At 41.2% G+C, this 15,059-nt stretch overlaps 1 protein-coding gene across 1 annotated transcript in view; it reads left to right on the forward strand.

Annotated features, from left to right (window-relative positions):
* VPS54 (VPS54 subunit of GARP complex) overlaps positions 1-15,059 on the forward strand; it is a 48,358-nt gene that overhangs the window by 22,954 nt on the left and 10,345 nt on the right. Inside the window, exons 9-18 of the mRNA XM_084283677.1 lie at positions 39-165; positions 1,226-1,333; positions 4,029-4,084; positions 5,885-5,981; positions 6,465-6,802; positions 8,574-8,703; positions 9,154-9,335; positions 10,117-10,229; positions 11,566-11,629; positions 13,241-13,346. Of these exons, the coding sequence (XP_084139803.1) occupies positions 39-165; positions 1,226-1,333; positions 4,029-4,084; positions 5,885-5,981; positions 6,465-6,802; positions 8,574-8,703; positions 9,154-9,335; positions 10,117-10,229; positions 11,566-11,629; positions 13,241-13,346 (1,321 nt within the window). The remainder of the gene's footprint in view (positions 1-38; positions 166-1,225; positions 1,334-4,028; positions 4,085-5,884; positions 5,982-6,464; positions 6,803-8,573; positions 8,704-9,153; positions 9,336-10,116; positions 10,230-11,565; positions 11,630-13,240; positions 13,347-15,059) is intronic.

Here is a 15,059-nt window from a genome sequence, read left to right on the forward strand (position 1 = left end):
GATTATTGAGCTCATATCTCAATGGCTGTTTTTCTTAGGCATCTTGGCTCACAGCTTTGTGAACTGGAAAAGCTGATAGATAAAATGATGATTGCGGAGTTTTCAACTTATGCTCGCAATGATTTAAATAGACCCCTAGAAGATGATTGCCAAATTCTAGAAGAGGTACGTCTGTTATTGAAATAAACTGTCTGATGAATATGTTTGCATCTGTAACATCCTTAATTAGCACCAGCTAATTAATTCGGGTCCCTGGTAGCAACATTATCATTTTGCACAATTTCTCATCCAAATTTTTCCCACACCTATTTGTACTTGATCTAATTAAATAATTGTAACTAACCATACGGAACTGCAATCCAGTCCTGCTTTATTTTATTTTATTTTTAAATAATCATTTCTAACTATACATTTGAAATGTATAGTGAGTTTTAGTTTGGACACTTCATGAACCTCAACATGTAAGTGGAAGAGAACATGAACCCTTGTATCTGCTTGACCATAAAACTTCAGTTTTGCAGTGAAAGCTGTGCATGTTATTCTTATTCTGCCTCCCTATGCACTTAAGAGTACTTACATCAAGCATATGGTTGCCCTGAGTACACACTTCATTTGCAGGGTATCTTCCTTTAAAGATCATAAATTTCTGAAGATTAAGCTATTGTGACTGCTTTTGAGCCAGAAAAAGATCTTTTCTGGCTCAAAAAGAAAAAAATACACATTCTTCTGGATCTTACCTGTGCAATTCTGCCATAATTGCTAGACCCTACGAATTGTTTAGTCTTGTCTAACCTGTGGGTTTTGTGCAATGTGGTGAGTGGCAGTAGTATTTAAATATTCCCACTTCTGCCCTGCACTTTCTCCCCGTCTCGATGCTGCGACGTGGTAGCCTCTCACTTGTGCTGGTGCAATTGTGTCGAGCGTCATTCTCGCTTGCGGTAAGGAAACTCATTAATCTTAGGAAATACGTAGGTTTTCAAGCACAATTGCACGAGCACAGCTGAGGAACAGGAATGAAAATAACTGTGAGGAAGGGACTCCGTTAGCTGGTATTGCCACAGGAAACTTTGTACGGTTAAACCATGACAGTAGTCTCAAGGCACTGGACTGATCTAAATTCTGTCCACTGCGTGTTTGATATGTGAACTCTAATTGCTGTGAAGATTCTTAAAATTGTTTCTTGTTTTCGTCTTGATGGTTTTAATGCGTTTCTTTTTCTTGATAGGAGAGACTTGTATCACTAGTATTTGGACTTTTAAAGCAAAGAAATCTCAACTTTTATGAAATATACGGAGATGAAATGATTATTACCGCAAAGAACATAATTAAACAGGTAAGCCAAATGTTTCAAACTCACCTGACAAGGTTGCCTCAACCTCTTAAAAATGTTTTTTGTTGTTGTTTTTCAAGTAGTTAAGAACAACTTTGAGATGTTTTGGTGGTGAATGATCTCATGTTTAGAGCAGCTGAGCTTACAACACAAAGGACTTCCTGAAGCACAAAAGTCTGTTTGCAGAGATGACTTTCTGCAAGGAGTAGGTACAAGTAGCACAAGTATGGCTGAAGATCACAGCTTTCTCTATGTGATTGCCATTATTCTGAATCCACTGATTTTAGCTTTTTTTTTTTTTTTTAAGTACACAGCTTTCCCAAATAGTATAGTTGTGTCATAATACCATTTCAAAAAACAAAACAAAAACAACCAAAAAAAAAAACACACGAACAACAAAAAGTTGGGTTCTTGGTGTAAGCACATTAAAAAAAGAACCAAGAAAAATCCCATTTGAAAAGAAAAAATCACCAGCAAATAATACAGAAAACATTACTTGCCTCAGTGCTAGCCCAGACCTAGTATAGGCACGTGGCTAAAAGCTGGAAAACATCCCTGCCTTTTCTGAAGAGAGCAAGGTGAGTTCATGATGCAGGTAGAGCTGCTTGCCTGTAAGAATTACTTCAAAAATGAACCTTTGCCCGCATTAGTCTGGTTGCACGCCACTTAGGGCAGTATATCTGTATTTTCAAACCAAAAGTCTTTGTAGATAAAAACAGCTAAAACCAAAACATGAACAAATAACTCCAGTTGCCTTCTCTGGAGAAAAATGCATGGATTGTTTTTGAACAGTGACATGATGGCTTTTGTTTACAAACAAAAACTCAGGCTGAACTTTGAACATGTTTGGAGTTTCATTTTTTTACTCATCTCGTTTGTTTGTTTGCATGTACATGTGGGGTATTACGTAGGGGTGGGGTTTTCCGCCTTATAGAGATGTGATCATTTCAGGAGTCAGGTTGTGATGTGTATCCCAAAGACTGGGAGACAGTTAGGTGGTGGGTTTGCCTTTAGAGTTCACAGCTGTGTTGTGAATCAGATTGGGAACTTCTCCAGCTTTTAAAAGTTTGGAATTCTTTTAATTCTTATTATTTTAAAGGTTTTGTTTTAGGCCAGGTTAGCTTCCCAAGTCCGTCTTGGACTGCAGCCCTGTGGTTCTGTTGATCTGGTTGAGCAGGGTGGGTGTAGATAACAGAAGCCAGTGTTGCTGATGCTTCTGGTGGCAGGATGAGAAGACAAAGATGTGTGTGACTGCACAACCGCTTCATGTAAGGACTTGGCTATGATACGAGTCCTTTCTCACTTTAGAAAGCAATTTAGATCATGTTTAGTGCCCCTACCTCTCACTACTTGTTTCCTTCCCACCTGAAAGCAGTGGGGAGCTGGGCTGGGTCACTGCCCAGCTCCCTGAAAGCTCAGCAGTGGGTGAGAGCAAGCACTGCTTTCTAGTCATGCTTTGTTACTGTAAGCCTAGAAAAACAAGGGCATACACCTTCTGTGTACTGCTGCATGAATGGGCAACACCAGGATAAACCTGTTATCTGCCCATCAGTCTCCTGGTTTTTCACTTGCCTATGTAGGCAGCCACGAGGAGACCTTTTTCTCTTTAAATTCTGCTTGCTCAGATAGCGGGCAGGTAGCACTCTGTTTTCCTGCTCACCCTCAGCCATACATTGCTTTCCCCATTCTGCTGGGAATATTTGTCTTTACGTCGTGATTTTTTCAGCCACCTCTGCTCAGTAATACATGTAGATGAAGTTTAATCAACTTCCAATATAAGTTTTTGCATTAAATTGGGAAAAGTGACAGGCTCAGAGTATTTCTGCGTGGCTTGTGGAATATGTTTGCGTTGTGGCCTATTGTCTGAACTTGCAAAGCCATTTTTCCTTAGTAGAGGAAACCATTTCCCTCCCATGTCTCAAATGTGTTTCCTGTTCAGGCGCGATGCTGGGCTGTTTTGGTCAGTACTTCAGTAGCTCTTTACTGCCAGGCAAGTGGAAGAGCAGAGATCTGTAAGCACTTCACTAACTCACTGCATAGTTCAGGAACAAGGTCTGTTTTCAAGAAGCTTCTGTACTGACCACCATTATGCAAAGCTCAGGTAAAATCAGTGTAGCTTGAGAGGGCTGCCCTCAGTCACTGGGTTGTACACAGCCACGTAAAGGTATGCTGCTGACTCATTTCGTCAGGTTATTGATTGATATTTGGAAGAAAACCCCTCCTTCAATCTAAAAAAAAAATTATTTGTACCATGGGCTTACAAGGCAGTAACGTGAAAAGAGATCAGTGAGCAAATCGCTGTAAAACAATGGGTTTGGGATGAAAATTGATCGTTCTGGAGACCTGAAGTCCAGCTTCATGTGTACGAGCTGAAGGTGTTACCCCACAGCATCCTTTAAGAAAAGGCCACAGCACAGCAATCAGCGTGGAGAAATCTAGCAACAAATGTCCATCTATTCTGCAACTAGATGTTTGGGGGGGTGTCTTGTTTTTTTGTTTTGTTGTTTTGTTTTGTTTTCATTGTTTTTTTTTTTTCTCCTTAGAGAAACAAGCTGTTAAATGCTACAAACATGTCTTTCCTTTTTGGTTTTCTTTCTCCTTATTTAACTTGAGGCTTATTGTGCATGCGATGAAATTCAGCAGCAGTTAGAAGCTAAGATCTTTTTTTTGTTTTGTTTTTCCCCTTTAAATTTGACAGTGTGTGGTTAATACGGTATCGCAGATAGAAGAAATAGATACAGAAGTGGTTGTTAAGTAAGTATACAGCTAGATTATTTTTTTTTTGTGGTGGGTGGGGGACAGGAGACGGATGCTTTCAGCACAGATAAATTAACCGTTCTAATTTTTGCTTCAGTTTCCCTGTAACCAAGGATTACCCTTCTGTTTCACCGTGAGCCTCTGCTCCTGTCTGCCTCTGCGAGAATATTGCATATTCCTTTTCTCGTTCAGACTCTAATGCTACAAATCTTTCCCTGAAATTAAATCTACTGCTCAAATAAATACTAAAATTCTCTGACCCTCATTGCATGAAGCCTAAACTACCATATCTAGGCATGTGTTAACTACCTGAAGGCATTCCCTGTTGCTACAACGTGGGATTTTGTACCAAAATGTGTCAGTAGTTTTGATCCCTCCCATATGAATGAGAACAGGAGCTACCTGGAGAGGAGATCAGGCAACACCAGCTCTAAGAAATGGGCCAGCAGGACCCTCACAAAGCCCAGCAGAGGCAAATGCCATGTCCTGCACCTGGGGGGGAGCAACCCTTTGCTGGATGAGAGGCAGGGGCTGGCTGGCTTCGGAGCAGCTTTGCAGGAGAAAAGGTGGAGGAAATGATCCTTCCCCTCTGTTGGCACTTGTGAAGCTACGTCTGGTGGCTGTGCTCAGTTTCGGGCTCCCCAGTATAAGAAAAGCATTTAGATCCAGCAGAGGGCAGTGCTCAAAGGAGCTGGTTTTGTTCAGCCTCAGGAGTGGAGAGCTCAGGGGTGAGCTGCCTGCAGCTCTCCTACAGGAGAGTTCTGGTACAGATGGAGACACAGCCAAGCTCCTCCGAGAGGAGGGCAAGGGGAGGACGAAGGGCAAGCAGGGAACAAGTTGGGAGCTGAGAAATGCTAACTGAATCTTAAAAAACACAGGTTTTACTGTAAGGGTGGTCTAACCTTGGAAAAGAGGCCCAGATTGGCTGTGGGATCTCTGTCCTGGGACATATTCAACCCTTTTCTGGGCATGGCCCTCAACAGCCTGATCTAGTTGGACCTGCATTGAGCAGGGTTTGGACACGGGACCTTCAGAGGTCCCAGCTCCAGAGGATCCCCCCCCAGCCTCTGTTTTTCTGTGGCTCTGATCCTTTTGGCTCAGTAAAGGGTTACCCCAAAACAGGAAAACCAAGCAGACTAGTTGATAAAGCAAAGTGAGCAGCAGAATCTGCCTGGTGTTCGTGCTGAAACTGAGAAAAGACTGGGCACAGCAGCATTTTTAAACATTTGGAAATTTGTTCACCATTCTCCAACGTTTACTATTCTGCAGCTAGGCCCTAACTCTGTAGTAGAGGGTTTAACTTCTGTTTGGCCAGTGACTTTTCTGCCCTCTGCCTCAAAGAGCTGACTTGCACTTTAATAGCAGAAGTGGTCTCATTGCAATGCAGCAAAATGGGCTTAAAAGTACGGCTTTTGTAATACTTGCAAAATGTTTTTTTTTTTTTTTGTGGTCTATTTTTTTTCTACATGATTTGTGAAACTGTTATTAACTCCCTCCCTTGATAGTAACACATATTTACCTGGGGGAAAAGAGCACTATGCCCTGGAAAATGGTAAATGTGAGGCTTTTTTCTCTAACATGATCTAATTTTATACACCTCCTTCCCCGTTCCACTTGCATACGCTGTGTTAATCATGACTGTTGTTCAGGTCATGTCTGTTGTGTTGCCAGATAAAAGTTTGCACAGTTTTCCTTATATTTACAATTCTACCTATAGCATAGTTATATCCTTTATATGCCAGTAGTCAGCATGGTTAGTAAATATTTGCTGTTTACTGAATACTGCTCTTTTTCTAGGCTTGCAGACCAGATAAGGATGATGAATTTTCCTCAGTGGTTTGACTTACTGAAGGATATTTTCTCTAAGTTTACCATCTTCCTCAAGAGAATAAAGGTAAGACGTTCATTTACCGAGATTTTCTTATAGCTGGTTCAGATGTGACATGGGATGAAGCCGCTTCCCATTTGAAGTTTCAAGGTGTTCATTTTGATTATAGAGTTCAAACTTCTGATTGAAAGAGGGATATGTGAATATCGGCATCCAGGGCAGAAATGATTAGTGCTAACAAAGAGAGCATTGGGGAGGAGATAATACCTCTTGTAGCGTGATTACATCCATTTCAGGCTGCTGGGGATTAGGGCAGAACTTTTGTATGTGTCAGATTGCTCCAAATGAGGTTTCTTTCACTATTCTCAGAAACATCTGATATTGGTTACCATCAAAGACAGATGGGTCTGCCTCTGAATGCTAATTGCGCAACAGAAAATAAAGCCAGGATTTAGTTTAATTTTGCGGGGAAAAAGAAAATCTTTGCAGTGCGGGCTTGTGGTACGGGGTTCTCTTTTGCTGTGTAATAAAAGTTATGTTTGATTCCAGGCAACGTTAAATACTATCCGTAGCGTGGTTCTCTTGGTTCTAGACAAGAACCAAAGAAGCAGAGACCTGGAGGACACCTTACAAAAGCACTCTGTTAAAGACAGCACGGTGGACACAGAAGTGGCTTACCTGACCCACGAGGGCATGTTTATAAGCGACGCGTTCGGCGAAGCGGACCTCCCGCCCGTAGCAGCTGACACTACCTCTCAAAGAAACACTTCCCCAAACAGCGAGCCCTGTAGCAGCGATTCAGTCTCCGAACCAGAATGCACTACCGATTCCTCATCCAGCAAAGAGCAAACGTCCTCTTCCGTTACTCCAGGAGGAGTGGAGATGATGTAAGTTAACAGAGACAAGGTGGTGGACGCTAGGGGCTGTTTGTGTGGTACAAAACTTACTTTGGAGGAATGTCTTTTTCCAGGCAAATGGTGTGGAGTGGCTTTCTGTGGTTGCCCATGCTGTCTGCCATCTGACTGCACCGTCCCTGTCTTGCCTTTGTTTTGTTAGCTTTGTTTTCATCTCTGTGCAGTGGTATAGGTACTGATTTTGTCACTCCTTACAGAAAAGGGCCCCTTCTGCTGTCTGTTTTACTGGGGAGCCTTCTTGTGTAGAAAGCAGGGGAAAATGCAAAGTCTGACCTACATAAAAGGCACAGATCGTTTGTCATGGCCTTAGCTGGCAAAGGCATCTCTGTTCCCTGCACACGTTCACCGTGGCTAGTTTTTCCTTTCTCTTTTAAGCTGGCTTCATGGAACACACCTTGGTGAATCCTAGTGAAAAATCTTCTGCTCGTTGTCAACTCTGTGACTTGTATGATTAGACAAATACATCTCAGTGCTTTGGCAACGTAGGCAGTGCTGCCCTGTGGTGCTCCTGACTCCAGAGCTATAAACTTCTTGAACAACCTTTTATGCGTTCCTTATTTATGGCTGTAAGTCAGCTGCCTTTGTAAAAGAACCAGGCATAACACGTGTGGGGCTCAGCTCTGAGCCACTTCAAAAGCCAGCACGTCTGGATCCTAAGTTTTATGAAGCGAAATTGAAATACCACTTCTTACCCTGCTGAAGGATGGAAGGTAGCGACTGGCCTGCTCACAGCTGCTGATTGGTACTTGGGTGTCAATCCTCCTGTGTCAGATTTGGTAGGGACCTTCCCCCTCTAAATCACAATGCTGGCTGAATGAGAATTTATTTTAAATATGTTGTGCTTAAGAGATCCAGGCCAGGGTATATCCCAACACCCATCCTATGCTGTGAAAAAATAACGCAGTGAGGAGTCCAGGGGGTTACGGTGAGGAGCAAGGAAGCAGGAAGGAGTTGGATCCCAAATGGCCCGGAGCAGTTAGCCAAGTTGGCTAGAAACAGACCATCCAGACAGAGCGTCTGAGGTTGGTGTGAAACTGTTCCAAAATGAACTTGTTTCATCCCTTTTCTGGTTTTCCTTGTACCTCTGCCCCACATACGGAGAGGGCTAATAAACTTAGGTAATTATGGCAACGTTAGCCCTGTTGCTGTGCTGTAGCATCCCAGGTTTTCTCCCTCCTCTCGCACTGTCAGCACTTGAACAGCCAGACTAGACCAAAAGATTGTTATCTTAACTAGTTAGCACATGGCATGGCTCTGCCGTTCGCCTAGCTTCAAAACAGCAGACAAGCCACAAGATTATTTTAAAGAACAGAGACTTAGGAGCCTGAAAGCTAAAAAGCTAGCAAAATAGGTGTAGAGTATCTGTGGCAGACCTTATACTTTCACTGGAAGAAAAATGCTGTGATACTCAAATATTACAGGAGTAACACTTAAAGATTAGTTCAGTAAACATTACTATTTACTGTATTAATACTGGTTGTGTGCTTTTTTATCTCAACTAGCAGCAATTAAGATATGGAATTAAAACAAAATCTAAGGACAGTGCAGTTGTGCATTTGCTTGTCACGGGGACTGACGTGATGTTGACAGCAGCTTGGACGGTCCCATCTGCACAACGTGACTTTGGTGATTAACTGACTGTGTGTTTGACAGCTGCTGCAAGGTTCTTTCCTCCTTCAAACTGTGAGCAGAAATACTGTTTTTTATAAATTGATGCTCAAGCAAATGGCTCTGTTGTTTGTAGGATCAGCGATGACATGAAGCTAACTGAACTGGAACTGGGCAGGCTGGCAAACAATATTCAAGAGCTGCTTTATAACGCTTCTGATATCTGCCATGATCGTTCAGTCAAGTTCCTCATGGCAAGAGCAAAGGTAAGGAGCTCGGACCAGACCACAGTCGGTGTCTCATCCTTAATGAGCAGTTACTCCGAGTTAGTGGCTTAATGAGCGAGACTTCTGAAATGGCTTTCTCAATTGAAATTAACTCACTGTTCCCACTGTCACAGGCGCCTGATGCTAATTAAAGCCCAGAGCACACAGGCATTAACATACCATGTCAATGCAAGGCAATGTGGGTTTCTGCTACTTTTTGTTCTCCCTTTCTAATATTCTGACTTGCTGTCTTTGAAGTTCCATGCAGAGAATGCATATCTGTGACGAGATAGCTGCTTGCTATCAGTCAGCCTACCTTGTTTCATTTAGAGTTAAATAATGCCCCTCTTAAAATACTAGCAGCCCTCAGACATGCTGACTAATTGTTTCATGGCTTCTCTGAATGTTTGTGGTGCTAAGTCTCCTTACAAGGATTTTCTTTGCATTTAGGGTGGCTTCCTAGAGAAGCTGAATTCCAATGAGTTCGTCGCTCTTTCGCGGTTGATGGAAGGCTTCATCCTAGACACTGAGCAGATCTGCGGCAGAAAAAGCATGTCCTTGCGAGGAGCACTTCAGAGCCAAGCCAATAAATTTGTGAATAGGTTCCACGAGGAGAGGAAGACAAAGCTAAGGTATCTGGGTAGAAAGCCTTCATCTTCTTACTTGAATTTTATCATTCCCATGCAAACACAGATCTTCTGTTGCCTGGAACGCTTGTAATTCAGTTGTACTTAGCAGAAGTGGGGGCAGTGTGGAACACTGTTCTAAAATGCAGTTGTTTTCAATGGTTTTAGATTTTGACAGTTTTTATAACAGTTTCTTCAAAGTGGATTGTTCTATGATTATTTAAATAAAGGCAGTTAGTAGCTACAGGGAGAACTCCAAAGTGATTTTGAAGGCCTGAAATGTCCCATCTCAGCGGTTAGTAACTCCAGGATAGTTCACTCCCAACTGCTTTTAAAAACATTACAAATAATAAGAAACACACACACAAAAAAAAACCACACTTGGGAAATAGCCTTTCCAGTAATACACATCAAGTCTTTTTTGCTGTCATCCATCGTAAGTTCTTAAAGTTTTGGTATTTCTACATTATTTCAATGGCACTGATCTCATGAGAATCTTTACTCCCTAGAAGGGTCCTTTGTCCTCTGATAGCATGAATGAATGAATTGTTAGATCTCTATGCCAAGGAGGGTGTTTTTCTCGTTTGCTACTGCACCTCTTTCTAATAAGGATTAATAATGTAACATTTTGGACCACTGTTTTTTTTTGTGTTTTGTTTTGTGTTTTTTTTTTTTTTTTTTTTTTTTAATTTACTGTATCTTTGGTTCCACAGCAGTACAGGCAAGAGAGGTGTCACGACAAGGTATTTTGTTTTCTAAGCCTCCTTTCTTTTGTCTTTATAACCAGCCTACTCTTGGACAATGAGCGCTGGAAACAGGCTGAAGTTCCTGCTGAGTTTCAGGATCTTGTCGATTCTGTGTCAGATGGCAGAATTTCTCTCCCTGAAAAAAAAACAACAGGTGTGTATCGTGCAGTTCTACCATTACTCGAATTTAAACATGTTATCAACAAATAGTGCTGGTTAATGTTGATGGACATATTCTGAAGTCACTGTGTCACTCCTGATCTGTGTTTGCTTTCTGGGTTCTGTGGGCAGAATCTAAAAGGAAGGAAATTGATAGTGGTGGGTTTTTTTTTGTTTGTTTGTTTTTCAACACCATTGACAGAAAAAACTTGGGCCAACTTTACATTTATTTATTTTTTTTAATCCATTTAAATGTTAGCCCAGGAAGAGAGCTACTTTTTAATAGTAGTATTCGCATTGTAGAGGCTTCCAGTCCATGCAGAAATTTAGTCTTTCCCCCAGAACATACTGCTGAAATGCTGCAAGGGACTGAGTAGCACGTGCATGTGCTCAGTCCCTTTTGTGTAAAACAGTGCTAGCTCTTCTTCCACGGCTTCATCTCCCAGTTGTTCCAGTGAAAGGCAGCATGCTACGTGGCTGCTCATGGAAGTGAAAAGTTATGTACATTCAATTATTTACCTCGCCACAGAAACCTCATTTGACCTCAGAGAAGTCACTTTTTTCCTCCTTGTGCCTCATTTCCCCATGCGCAAAATGGGACTGCATAATGCATTTTTACCTTGTGGGTGTTCTCATCCAATATTGCAGTGATAAATGTGTGTGAACAGCTAGAACACGAAGAAAATATACACAGAGGGGAAGGAAAATGGCAAGAGATAAAGAGGAGGAAACTGTAGTACTGTCGTGGTGTGGAAACCCTCCCTGCTCCCCCAAAACGAGCACAGCAGAGATGGAGGGTGAGATGAGGCAATACTCACCCAAATCATGGAGCACAATACCAAAAGATGCTCATCTGCTATTCCTCTTAGAAGAAGCTTTTGCTGCTTCCTTCAAGCAGATAGAAAACTGGAGGCATCAAATTTAGCATGAAAAACTGCATCACTAAGAGCTACTGAGGGAAGTAGTGGTTTGAAGCTAAAATATTAATATACACAGCAAATCATTAGAGAATGCACAGTAGAAAACCTAGTGGCTTCTGCTTTTCTTCTTGTATTTCTAACCTGCTGCATTTGAAGTTTCTAAATCCATAATGACTGTGGGACTTTGTTTTTTTTTTTCATCTAAAATCCCATCTGTATTCTAGCAGATACAACCAGCAAGGTTACTTACATTAATTATGAAGGGTGACACTTTTTAAATAAAGACATATTCCAAAGATTTATTCATTGTTTTCAAACTTGGGCTGGGGAACGGTTGGTTTCTAGAAATTAGCATTTTTTTGTGCTTCTTTTTAGTTTAACTCATCTTTTTCCTTTCTGCTAATGTTTTAGCTACTGAAGAGAGAAAGCCAACTGAATTTCTTATTGTTGAAGGACAAAAATATGCAACAGTTGGGTAAGATGTGTTTTTCTCTTAGCAGTGCTTGGCAGAGCAAGCTCTTCTATATATTAAAATGCTTTTTATTCTCTGAATGACTGGACTGAACTTACGGTTTCATTTGATTTTTAGCAATTATTTCATGAAGACACTTACTCATGAAAATACAGATTTATCTTCATAGAATATTGTTTTTATTTCTTACAGTATAGGTTATCTCTGGCAAAATACAGTAGTCCACTACTGAACAATTGCTTATCTTACTCAGAATAAGAAATAAGATATGGGCTATCTCAGAAGCTGCACTCCTTATTTCGTGATATCCTGATTGCTTTATGTTTGAAAACAGTTTAAAACTGGCCATATCAGAGAGATTTTAAAATACATAATACTGAAACACTTCTTTCATTCAAAAGCATTCTGTGTTTCCGAAGACTGAGAGGCTTAAGCATTAAATATACATGAAAGTGTTTTTGGAGAGGGAGTAAAAGCAGGAAGATCTCACTCCCCAGAGTCCTAACATCAATTTACCCCAAACTTAAACCGAAAAGTGCTGATTTACATAATGTCTTTGACCAGCTGTCGTTGTTTCGTGATGATGTGCCGTTGTTCAATTAGAAACAGAAGCTGATGGCTCAGAACTTCAGTGCCAGCCTACAGATATCACTGCAAAAGAGCATTTCAGGTCAAGTAGGAGCATTTGAACACACTCTGAAGGATAAAAATATACTTAATAGACTATATATTAGAAAATTCATCTCTGCTCGTTTGAAACTTTTTAGCTCCACAAACCTATTGTCAGCTTCACAGCGATACAAATACTGTTCCACACAGTATTACGTACATTTTCATTGTATTAAATCAAAAACATTCACCAAAAAAAGGCTCGATGTTCCCCCCCAGAATTCTTCAGGTGCTTATTCTCAGTAATTGTTCTGCTTCTTTCCATACCCTCTTGCCTAAAAGAAGAAAGTGAATTTATATTTAGAAGTGTTAGAATATCTACTCTGAAATTTGATCTGGCCTCAGTTTTCTTGTCTTCTCTGCATTTGAATTCAAGGTAGTGTACTTGCTCTGCGTGGAGTCTTCCTAATTCCATGCAGTACCTCCCAAATTCTCTGGTCCCCACTGAATTCATGGGAAGTTACAGGTACTCAGCATCTTTAAATATTTGGTGCTGTTCCTTGATAGCTGCCTTCTTTCTTTTTGACTCCTCAGCACCCGTTGCATCCTTTTCAGTGGCTGTTGTCTACAGGCTCTGAATTATACCTGCTCAAAGTTGGCCAGAACTATGGAGTGTTACAAGAAAGGAGCTTTAGACTTTTTCCCCAGCTAACATCTGCACAGAGGCTTCTAGTTCTACAACAGTTATTTTTGGAGATTAAGAAGTTATGCTGATAAATATCAGAGGTTTTCTCTCGTATACATTAAGTGCTTTATCCACACACCACCCTCTGAAACGGGTATTCTTTTTATGTTAAGTTTTTACCTCAGATCAGGTACTGGGTTTATTTAATGCTGTAGCCTCCAGCATTAGGTAGCTTTCTATCAGCATGACTGGCCTGTTTGTAATTTTGTGATATCCTGTGTTCACTGAGATAACATATTTGGCTATTTCCTCTCTTGCAGGACAGTATTGCTGTTAATAAGAATAATCCTTGAGTACTGCCAGTGTGTGGATAACATTCCTTCCATCACCACTGACATGCTTACCCGCCTGTCTGATTTACTGAAGGTATGACTCCAAATGTACGGTCTGTACTTGTCCAGAATATTCAGGGCAGCAAATATATCTTACACTAATGTTTCGCATGCTTTTATGACTTGATATAGATGATACAAATTATCTAGAAACTATTGCATTTGTTATTGTGTTGTAAGGTAAGTTTTTAAGTTAAGGGAATTGAAGATGCAATTTCTTGTGTCGGGAAGGCCGTCCTTGCTTTGGTCACCTGGGATGTTTGAAATCCCATCTAGTAGTGTTTGTCATAGCTGCCTGTCCTTCGGGGTGAATGTAGGATTAATGCTACTGACAGAGAAGTGATTTGATTTCAGATGTCACCGAGATGTATCTGTATTCAGGAAGGAACCTATTCCCTTGATTTCTACAAGTCGGTAGAAATATGGTCAGTAGAAGCATGAAAAATAGTATAGGATGAAGCTGCTGTTGTAAAATGCAAAGATGATGAAAGACCAGGCCCTTTATTAATCTGCTTCTCTCTAGAGAAGATGAAAGCTGATACAGCGCAGATACTGCAAGGTGATACAAGTAAACAAGAATAAAAGGAGCACGTGAGTGCTTCTAAAACCTTTCTTATATATCCATAGCTCACCGGTTAATTCAGTTCAAGTTTTTCACTGATGTCTTTGCTCACAAAGGTTATACCAGGTTTTAGAGTTCTGAACATAAGCATAATTGATAAAAGACCAACAGATTATACTCTGCAAAAGTAGGTTTTACATAAAGGGGCTGTGGAGGGAACATACCTGGGGAGAGAGTCCTTTAAATAATCTTCCTTTTGGCTAGTAGTTCCTATCTGAATATCCAGACACAGGCACACTCCTTCCTGAAGTTGTCACTCAGCTTCATCCGCAAACCTTCCCCTTTCTAAGTACCATCCAAGGAGAATGAAGCTAGTTTGGGACTGGGATCCCTCTCTTTCCACCTTGTTCTCAAGCTGCTGCTTCACACAGGACTTGCAGCACCTTTTTGCAGGCAGGCAGAACAGCAGCAGCTGCCTCAGACTTGGCCAGATCTGCATCTCTGTGTTATGTCTTTCTCCCTACCATATCTCGTTAGAGCTTTGCATGAAGTAGGCATGTTTTATTCCTTGGTACCCAAATAGCATGTGCAGTTCAGTTGTTGTAGTTCCTATATCTGTGGCAGCGAGGTGACCATCAGAAAGATGACAAGAACCAAAACAAAAGTGCATTTTTTTTTATGTTTTGGGCAAAATAAGAGTTCCTTAAAGGTGTCCTTGCAAGTTGCTGTACTTTGTGTGATAATTGCATGACAAATGTAACAAGAGCTAGTTTGTATTGTGATTGGAAGCTGTGAAGTGGTTCCCAGATGATGAAATTCGAGCTGTGGCTGTAACCCGAGTGAAACAACACCTGTGTTTGATCAAAAACACAACCATTGTTACTGGAGTTACCTGGCACAGACAGGAGAAGGTTTGCAGCCATGGTTCCAGAATGTGGAAATGCTTTCCTCCAAGCAGACACAAGGAGGGGGTATTGCTCTTTTGATGTTTCAGACACGCTACTTCCTTGCTGCTTTGTCTGCAACAGGCCATCCGGTAAGTTAGCAATATCCCTGAAAGGCAGGGGGAGAGTGCAAGCGTCCATCATCCTTTATAGAACATGCTTCTAATGGTCTGCCACACAGTTGATGAGCTGGCGCTAACCTAAGCTAAATACCTCAGAGGAGCTTAGGCTGTGTAGGATG

Source organism: Netta rufina (genome assembly GCF_964035555.1).
Source record: "Netta rufina genome assembly, chromosome: 3".
NCBI lineage: Eukaryota > Metazoa > Chordata > Aves > Anseriformes > Anatidae > Netta > Netta rufina.